The sequence below is a fragment of the Ctenocephalides felis genome, unplaced genomic scaffold (assembly GCF_003426905.1).
Source record: "Ctenocephalides felis isolate EL2017-DRISC unplaced genomic scaffold, ASM342690v1 CF-g0.4_SCAFFOLD_00845, whole genome shotgun sequence".
Taxonomy (NCBI): domain Eukaryota; kingdom Metazoa; phylum Arthropoda; class Insecta; order Siphonaptera; family Pulicidae; genus Ctenocephalides; species Ctenocephalides felis.
Window position 1 is genome coordinate 47,925,224 of NW_020536999.1, and position 10,527 is coordinate 47,935,750.

At 28.7% G+C, this 10,527-nt stretch overlaps 1 protein-coding gene across 1 annotated transcript in view; it reads left to right on the top strand.

The window, feature by feature from the left end:
• Positions 1-1,553: 1,553 nt before the first annotated feature.
• The window catches only part of LOC113374266 (trifunctional purine biosynthetic protein adenosine-3), a 13,270-nt gene continuing 4,296 nt past the window's right edge, over positions 1,554-10,527 (top strand). The window contains 12 exon segments of the mRNA XM_026614401.1: positions 1,554-1,970; positions 2,033-2,280; positions 2,480-2,660; positions 2,822-2,975; positions 2,978-3,034; positions 3,105-3,235; positions 3,315-3,438; positions 3,639-3,861; positions 4,181-4,331; positions 4,527-4,616; positions 4,695-4,893; positions 5,250-5,287. Of these exon segments, the coding sequence (XP_026470186.1) occupies positions 1,800-1,970; positions 2,033-2,280; positions 2,480-2,660; positions 2,822-2,975; positions 2,978-3,034; positions 3,105-3,235; positions 3,315-3,438; positions 3,639-3,861; positions 4,181-4,331; positions 4,527-4,616; positions 4,695-4,893; positions 5,250-5,287 (1,767 nt within the window). The 5' untranslated portion in view covers positions 1,554-1,799.

Genomic DNA, 10,527 nt, shown 5'->3' on the forward strand with positions numbered 1-10,527 from the left:
GTGTATACGTGTATACATACTTGATTTTTCAGTCATTCTGAATCGAATGAGACCAAATTTGGAAAAATTTGGAAAAAGTCTGTATGTGTTTGTATGAGACTTTTTCTCAAAAACGGATAAGCCGATTTCCAAAATTTAATATCCATTCGTTAAAACTTGATAAGCGCTCATCTTGATTCGATTTTTTATGCGATCGGATAAGCTCTTTCTTTGGAGTAAGCATTTTTTTAGATGTGCAAAATTTTTTGTCTACGTTTTCAACTAAAAATCCTGAATCGATTTTGAACATTCAAAAACTATTTAAAAGATATAATTTGGAAATCACGCTGATTAGTTTTTGACCAAGATTGGCCAGGCTGTTTCTGGGCAATCGATTGCTAATAAAAATATTTTGATCATTTTAATGAAAATTTGTATGGCTTAATGAACTCACTAAAATATTATAGATCTACGAAAAGCGGTTTATTTATAAAAAATAATTAAAATCTAGCAATTATTGCCCTTCTAGAAATTACTCTGTGAATGTGTTAGGCGCGTGGTCGATTTTCAATAATAATAAAAAAATGTTTGAATTAATATTACGTTCAAAATTGAATAATCTGCTCACAATAGGAGTTCTACAGCAACTCGGTATTCTTATAAATCACTCATAAATTAATATATTAATTTTGTATAGATTATATTTACAAATGTCGAGAAATTCATGCATCAGGTCTCAAGGCAAAATGCTACTTACAACTAGTTTTACAGGCTTTTATCAATTTAAAAACGTGGATGATACACTTGATTTTTGTTTGAAAAGTGAATACTTTCTGAGGAATAAATTAGAAATAATATTTAAAAACAAAAACTTTCAGTTTTAAATTGCTTCTCGACAGAACCTAATTGATCACTGTTTTATTGATCAATTAAACAATAAAATATATCATTTTTATTTCATATTATGAACAAAATATTATTATATTATAAATACAGTTAGAATTAACGAATCAGAATCATTCTACTATTTTATTAATCAGGGTGAAAAAAAAAAACTAAAACTTATTTTCTTTTAGTTATGAAAAAATGATCTAAATTAAAACATAATATAATAACACATTCTTACATAATAATTTATCAAATAATTCCATTTTATTTTTGGTTTTATTTCATATTTGTTCAATCAAATATTTAACATTAAATGAGATTGATATATACAATTTAATAATTGGTCTCTAGTAATATAAAATATAGTTAAGTAAAAACATTTTCACAAAGGGTTTCAATCTACTGCACGTAATTGGCAAAAAATCTAATGCAAAATCAATGTAAACAACATTCCATTATAGTGCAATAATTAAACTTGTTTTTGCTTATAGAATTATACATATAGTTTATTTTAAGATATATTTGTTTGATAACCTTTGACCTGTTACGGAACATATATGAGATAACTATGCACATAAATCTGATTTCTAAAATATGATCAAATTTTACCAGAAGATTAAAATTGGTTTTGTAAAAGACGTTGATTGTGATTTAATTATTTTAATAGGTGGAATATTTAAAATTTTGAAATAACCGCCTAAAACTGATAACCCTAATTGTGGAATATCAATTTAAATAATTATTTGCATTAACTGGCGTCGTTTGTGTGTCGTTCTTTTGAATTAATTTTTGCATGAGAATCTGATTGGAGTCCAGTTGCTTTCCAACATCAGTGCTTAAATTCATAAAAGAGGTTACCTACCTGTTGCTTCTTAACCTTCAAATAAAACGCCTAGAATAAAATATTTAATAAATCAGTTATTTGATTAACAATGAATAAAAAAGTGTTAGTGATCGGTTCAGGGGGGCGCGAACATGCTCTTAGTTGGAAGTTGTCAAATTCACCTCGTGTTGAAAAGCTTTTTGTAGCCCCCGGCAGTCCAGGGATAAGTAGACTCAATAAAACTACTATTGTTCAAGATTTGAACATAAAAGATCATAAGGTATTATTGCTACAATATATTCTAAATGACAGTTCTGTTTATTCCAATCTAAATCTATTTAGGAAGTTGCAAATTGGTGTAAGAAAAATAACATTGACTTAGTGGCAGTAGGTCCTGAAGATCCTTTAGCTTTGGGTTTGGCAGATGTTTTATGTGCTGAAAAAATACCTTGTTTTGGCCCTTCAAAAGCCGGGGCACGTATAGAATCTGATAAGGACTGGTCGAAAGCATTTATGATAAAACATGGTATTCCTACAGCTAAATATCAGTCGTTCACAGAAGCTAATGCTGCTAAAGAATTTATTAAAAGGTAATAATAGAAATTGCAGATTTGTATTGCTTAATATTATTACTTTCTAAATTTTGCTATTTTCTTTATTCTATTTCTTCTAATCTTTCACTTGATTGTGCGCGATGTTACATTTTATATTAATAGAATTTCTGAAACATATGGATACTTTAATACCTACCTCTTGCTTGGTTTTTTAAATATAAATATGTCTTTTTAGTGCCAAATATAAAGCCCTTGTAGTAAAAGCAAGTGGACTAGCTGCAGGTAAAGGTGTTACTGTAGCGAGCAATGTAGAAGAAGCATGTGCGGCCGTTGATGAAATCTTGGGTAACAAAAAATTTGGAAGTGCTGGCGATATAGTTGTCATTGAAGAGCTACTCAGTGGAGAAGAAGTCTCAGTGAGTAAAATTTTTATTTTATCATTCTTATTTTTAATTAAGCTTATAAGATACTTGCAAAATCAATCAAAGGTATAGCCTTAGTAAAATTAATATATATTAATATAAGTCTTAAACATATTTCATTGTCTTGGATTATATTAATTTTTTTTATGCTTTAGGTTCTAGCATTCACTGATGGAAATACAGTGAAAGTAATGCTACCAGCACAAGATCACAAACGACTTCTAGATAAAGACCTTGGTCCAAACACTGGGGGAATGGGTGCTTATTGCCCTTGCCCCTTAATATCCGATAATGATTTGGAACAAGTAAAAGCGCTGTTCTAGAAACTGCAGTCAAAGGACTGAAGAAGGATGGCATTAGTTATTGTGGTTCGTTTTTTTTCCACCCATTCATATATTCAGTTACATGTGTAAATCTATTATATATTTGCTAATTTAGGTGTACTATATGCTGGTATGATGCTAACTAAAGATGGACCCAAAACTTTAGAGTTTAATTGTCGCTTTGGAGACCCAGAAACTCAAGTTTTAATGCCCTTGCTGGAATCTGATCTATACACAATAATGGAGGTCAATAATAAAGATAATTAAATTTATTATTTTTTAATTAGCTTAATCAATGTGTTTACATTTGTTTGTTTAATTGCAGGCTTGCTGTAATCAAACATTAAATAAAGTTGATATAAAATGGAAAAAAGATATGAGTGCTGTGGGAGTAGTAATGGCAAGTAAAGGATATCCTGAAACATCTACAAAAGGGTGTATTATTAAAGGTAACATCACAATTCATTTTGATATTTGAATGTTATATTGTAGTTTAATACATTTTTTACTATAAATGATACTTCTTTACTGTAGTTTATTTTATTGTCGAAAATTTTAGTACACATATTTATTTACTTGAATCTATTTATGCTAATTGTACTTCATTTGTATTTAGCATACAATATTAATGTTTTTTTTTTCAATACAGGCTTGGAAAATGTTGAATCTCGTGAAAGCCATGTAGTATTTCACAGTGGCATTGCAAGAACTCCTGAAGGCAATGGATTCCAAACAAATGGTGGCAGGGTTCTTATAGTTGTTGTAACTAACCAAGATTGCAAATTGGCTTCTAGAATTGCCACAAATTCCTGTCAGGATATAACTTTTGATGGGGCTCAATATAGAAAGGACATTGCTCACAAATCATTCATGTAAATACAAAATGTATATTCAATTATAATGTAACATCGTGCATGGAATTTTGTATTTACATATTATAATAAAATAAACACTTCTAATAAATATTTTCAATAGTTTTTTTCCAAAGTATATAATTTATGAAATTACTGAAAAAACTTGATGCTTTTTATTCTGAACATTCTTTAAATAAAAAAAACAAATTAGAAATTCTTTAGATTGCATAAAATTATATATTAATTTATTCATAATGATTAATTTAAAATTTATTGATCAGATTTAATTGCAAGATAATTCAGTCACAAATATTTAAAACAAATACATTTATTGTAGAAAAGAGGGTTTATCTTATAAAGATAGTGGCGTTGATATTGATGCTGGTGATGCATTGGTACAAAAAATTAAACCTATGGCTAAGAGCACTGACAGACCAGGAGTTATTGGCGGTCTTGGTGGTTTTGGAGGATTGTTTCAATTGAATCAGGTTTAAAATTTATACTTATACTTGCTATTACAGTATACAAGTAGAGTACATTTATACTATTGTATAAAATGTAAACTTGCATCACATTTTTTAAATCACAACAAGATATTGATGAATTTAATTGAACTTACCTCGGATTTTTCTTTTCGAAGCAATAAGGAATAAAGGATATCAAAACAATATATTTGATTTTAGGTAACTTACATAAACAAGGATGGTAACAGAGTTACTTATAAGGACCCTGTACTGGTTCAAGGTGCAGATGGTGTGGGCACCAAACTAAAAGTAAGCATTAACCATCATGTTTTAAACTGATAATTTGTATACATTATTTAAATTTTTGTTAATCAAAATTTCATTTAGATTGCTGAAGAGACTGGCTTGTATGATACGATAGGTGTGGATTTAGTAGCAATGTGCGTAAATGATGTTCTGTGTGCTGGAGCTCAGCCATTAGCCTTCTTGGATTATTTAGCATGTGGGAAATTAGAAGTTGATGTGGTTGCATCTATTGTTTCAGGGATTGCTAAAGCTTGCAAAGAAACTAATTGCGCTTTGCTAGGTAATATAATAGTTGTAAAGAAACAAGCGATAATTATGTTATATATGTTGATAGTTTTGTCTACTTTGATACATATTTTAAATATTTTTGCAGCCCAATCGTCAAATTAAACGTTTTGACACTTAATGTGTGTCGTCATTCAGAATCTAAAAATAACATATTACAAATAATAACAGCAATTTGATAATAAATACAAAAAAGGAGAAAATAAAGAATTTTTTCATATTAACCCGCTTTTTTAATTCGGCGATAGGGCTGCAAAAATACTTTAATTATATATATATATATATATATATATATATATATATAATTTTCTTAAGTCATTTTAGCCATCAATTCCGTTTATTCATGTCTAGGTGGTGAAACTGCAGAAATGCCTAGTATGTATGACTCAGGTAAATATGATATGGCTGGATTTTGTGTAGGTGTTGTAGAATATGATAATATGCTGCCAAAAGTAAATGAAATCAAACCAGGAGATATTGTTATTGGGTTACCGTCTAGTGGTGTGCATAGCAATGGGTTTAGCTTAGTTCATAGAATTTTAAATATAATTGGTAAAACATATAATGACATTGCACCCTTTTCTGATAAAGGAAATACAATTGGTAAGTTACAAAATTTAATGCTTTATTTGAGTATCTTAGGATACAAGAGTTGATATATTTTTTATTGAAGGAGTTGAACTTCTGACCCCTACAACACTATATGTATCGCAGGTGCTTCCTATAATACATAAAGGATTAGTCAAAGGAATTGCTCACATCACAGGTGGAGGATTAGTTGAAAATATTCCAAGGATTTTACCAGAAGACGTTCAAGTTGTACTAGACCTTAACAAATGGAGAATTCCTAGTATATTTGCGTGGTTATATAAAATGGGTATTTTATCATATTTTCAAATTGTCTTGTAAATACAAATATATGATTCATTAAACATGGGTTTTGCATCACTCAGGCAATGTAACAGAACCAGAAATGCTACGAACATTCAATTGTGGTATAGGTTTGATTTTAGTTGTACCATTTGAATCTAAAAATGAGGTTTTATCTATGTTACAAAATTTTGATGGAATTGAAATTGGCAGAGTGGAAGCAAGAGTCAAATCAAATAAACAAGTAATTTAATGCTATTTATATTGTTATTAAAAAGATCTGGTGTTTATTTTATCACATATATTTTATTAGGTCATAATTCAAAACTTTGCAAATGTTTTCGATGATTTGGGAAAGAAATATGAAAATAGTTCAACAATTAAAACTATATCTTATAAAGATAGCGGTGTAGATATTGAGGCCGGAGAAGCATTAGTGACAAATATAAAACCATTATGCAGGTTTATCCAATAAAATGAAACAATATTTAAAATTTATCAATTTGTGTAACTCATGCGTATTTTTCAGATCTACGAATAGACCGGGCGTTATTGGCGGCTTAGGTGGTTTTGGGGGTTTATTTAGGGTCAATGACGCTTCATATGTAAAAAATAATGTTGCCACAAGATACAAGGATCCAATATTAGTGATGGGTACTGATGGAGTAGGAACTAAATTAAAGGTATACATAAATCTGTAAAAATAACATTACATTAGGTCATTTCTATAATTGCTAAACATATTTTAGTACTTTTTCAAGATGATGCTACATATGTTTATTAGTTGATTTTATATTTGTAGATAGCTCAAGAAATGAACATTCACAACAGTGTTGGAATTGATCTAGTTGCAATGTGCGCTAATGATATTTTATGCAGGGTGCTGAGCCATTAACTTTTTTGGATTACTATGCTTGCGGAAGACTGGATGTAAACATAGCTTCAAAAGTTTTAGATGGAATTTCTGAAGGATGCAGACAATCTGGAAGTGCTTTGATAGGTTTGTTCAATCATTTTGAATATAATAAAGAATTTGTTAAAAATATGAATAATTATTGGTTCACAATTTTCGTATAGGAGGAGAAACTGCTGAAATGCCAGGCATGTATCGTCCTGGTATTTATGACTTAGCCGGGTTTTCTTTGGGTATAGTTGAGAATGAACTCATATTACCAAAGACACAAACCATTAAACCCGGAGATTTATTAATTGGTTTACCATCTTCTGGTGTGCATAGCAATGGATTTAGTTTAGTACATAAAGTTTTAGATAAATATGGTTATAAAATAAGTGATCCTGCACCATTCAGTGCGTCTGGAAAGAGTTTTGGTAAATACACTATTTCATGATAGAAAACAAATCATAAATAAAAAAAATTACTTTTAAATTTTATATACCAATGAGCTCGATTTCAGGTGATGAATTGCTTTCTCCAACTAAAATATATACATCAGCCGTGCTACCTGCTTTAAGAACAGGATTAGTTAAAGCATTAGCTCATATAACTGGAGGTGGCCTAGTAGAAAATATTCCTAGAGTGTTAACAAAAAATCTACAAATTGTTTTAGATGCAAATAGTTGGAATATACCACCAGTATTTGCTTGGCTGCATGAAACAGGTGCGACAATTAAAATATGTATTATATAATTTTAATAATAGTATGGGAAATATATTAATAATAATTATTTTTTTTTTTAAATTTGTAGGAAAAATAATATTTATGAAATGTTACGCACCTTCAACTGTGGATTGGGATTAGTACTAATTGTTCCAAAGGAAGCAGAAATGGAAATTTTAGCACAAATGTGCGGTCATGGAGCTACTACTATAGGATTTGTTAAAGCCAGAGAGACAAATTCGACACAAGTCATTGTTAATAATTTTGAAAAGAATATTTCTCTAGTAAACAAGTCTTTAAATATAAAGAAAAAGGTATTATAAATTTCATTACAATAAATTTAGCTATATGGTATTTAAGTATTTATTCAAAAGGTTTATAATTAATTATAAAGGTGGCTGTTTTAATTTCTGGAACTGGTAGCAATTTACAAGCTCTGATAGATGCTTCAAAGGATTCATGTTCTGGATTAGGAGTGGAAATAGTTTTAGTAATATCTAATAAACCTGATGTTTTGGGGGTGGACAAAGCGAAGAAAGCAGGAATAGAAACAATTAGTATTTTTTCGTTTTTTGAAAAAAACTTGTATGTAAACTAAACTGTTTTTTGACGGCTGTGTTTATATATTTTATTTTAGGTCATAAAGCATAAAGACTATCCTTCAAGATTAGAATTTGATATGGCAGTACATCAAGAGCTGATTAATTTGGTGTGGAATTGTTTGCTTGGCAGGATTTATGCGTATATTATCACCAGAGTTTGTTAGATTATGGAAAGGAAAAATGCTTTATACATCCTTCTCTTTTGCCTAAATATAAGGGAGCGGATGGAATAAAACAGGCATTTGAATCTGGTGATAAATATACTGGATGCACTGTTCATTTTGTTGATGTAAGTTCATTCACAATCATTTGTGCACTTGGCAATAAAATTCTCATAGCATAGTTTATAGATAAATATTTTTTAATAATAAATTAAATTTTTAAATTTAGTTTGTGCATATATATTGGTGTATTTTCAGGAGGGTGTTGATACTGGATCAATTATAGTTCAAGAAATTGTGCATATTTTTCATGATGATACAATGGACAGTTTAAGCAATAGGATTCATAAAGCAGAACATAAGGCCTTTCCAAGAGCATTACGCTTGGTTGCTACAGGAGCTATACAATATCAATAAGTACGGGTGGTTAATTTTATAGTGCTTACTTTTATAAAGTTTAAAATTTATATAACATTATTATTATTATAAAAATCTATTATACATACTTATTCAATCATTAATAAATTGCTAATTGTACAATTGTACAAATGTATAAAATTATTTCAGTTTTTGTTTTAATGTAAGCTAGCTTTCTTAAGATCAAACATTTGATTTTAATCTCAAATTTTTGAATATTACATAAGTAAAGTTACTAATCTTCGATATATTTAGTATTCTGATATTTCAACTTTTATTTGATTTGAAAATATCAATTTGAAACCATGGGCCTATAGTAGTAGCATTAAAAATCCTTTTCTTGAAAAACAAGCTAGTGTAAGTGCAAATTTGCATAGGGCACACAATTTAAATTATGTGCCCTGCGCACAGCTACTGATGTGATGAGACTATATTTATATTCACTTAGAAAACTTTTAATCGCCTTTGAAGAACGTACCCATATATGTCAACTTCAAAATTAACTATTTTATTATGTTAATAAATAAACTACTTTACATACACAATTATATATATATATATAATATATATATATATATATATATATTTCAACGTTGAACAAAAAATCCTCAAATATATGTATATGAGTCAAAAACTGACTCACATATGTATGTATATATATATATAACAAAACCATTTTTAACTGAGAATTATATATATTCAAGAAATTAATTTTTAAAATTAATTAATTAAATTAATTAATTGCTAACTTCAATCACTTCAAATGTCAAAAAGATTTTCGTGTGTGGACATGTGCTCGCGTTAATTAAGAGTTTTTAATTAATCCTTGATTGGATTTCGTTAATTTGTACATCTAATTGTTTAATTAATTCAGATAAAAATTAATCGCATCACGAAGGTGTATTTCATAAAGTTTAAATTTCAAGTTTGAATTTCGCGCTTTAAATTGTACAAGAGGTGACAGTCATTCTGACACATGTTGATAACTTCCAAAGAAATTTCGTGAAGTAAAACGCGGTCGGGTTAATTATGATTTTTAATTAATCCTTAATTAGTTTTAATTATTTAAGCATCAAACGTGTAATTATTTAGTAGATCATTTTGATATAATAAATTTATCGTGAAACGTTAATTAAAGCCAAAAATGGATATGTGTAGAAGTGCCTTGGTGTACCTTGAATAGTTTGATAGTCTCTTTCAGGGCCTCCATTTGACTCAATTTTATAATTAAACAATTCATTTACAGCGTCAATGTATCCTTATTTATATATATGCATTTATCAATAGTATAATTTATATATGTGCTTTTGTAGGTTATTAATTCATTTACAGCGCCCAATGTATCCTTTATTTTATATATGCAATTGTAAATGTATAATTTATATTTGAGTACTTCCAACACATATCTCTTTATTATCGAATTCTAATTCACGAAAGTCTCTAATGTAAGTCGTGTGTCGTGTATTGTGTAAATACTTTACTCGACTATTGCAACAGGTCAAATTGACTTGTAAAAGACTAAAGTTATGTAGTGGTTCTAAAGTAGTATTTTGTTCGAGGACTTGAGATTTCTGGCAGATGCTCCAGAGGTGGTTCGAGTAATGAGTTAGTGCTCTGGGAGCTGCTGTAGAGGATATCGAACAATGTAAGTGCAAAGCATGTTTTATACAAAGTGAGTCAAAGAATATATTTCTGATATATACAGGCATTTATCATATACATCTGATATGTAGTACTTTATTTTAAATATTAAATATTTAATTGTTATGTATATATATATATATATATATATATATTATATATATATCTCTATATATCTATAAATCGAGAGGGTTTTCTTCAGATGGTGAAATAATATGTTAAGATGTGGTCTAATAATATCCAGTAATTAATAACGTTTTATTGAAAGAAAATGTTTTGATTTATTTAATTTAATAAATTGGTTAGATTTATGCTTTTT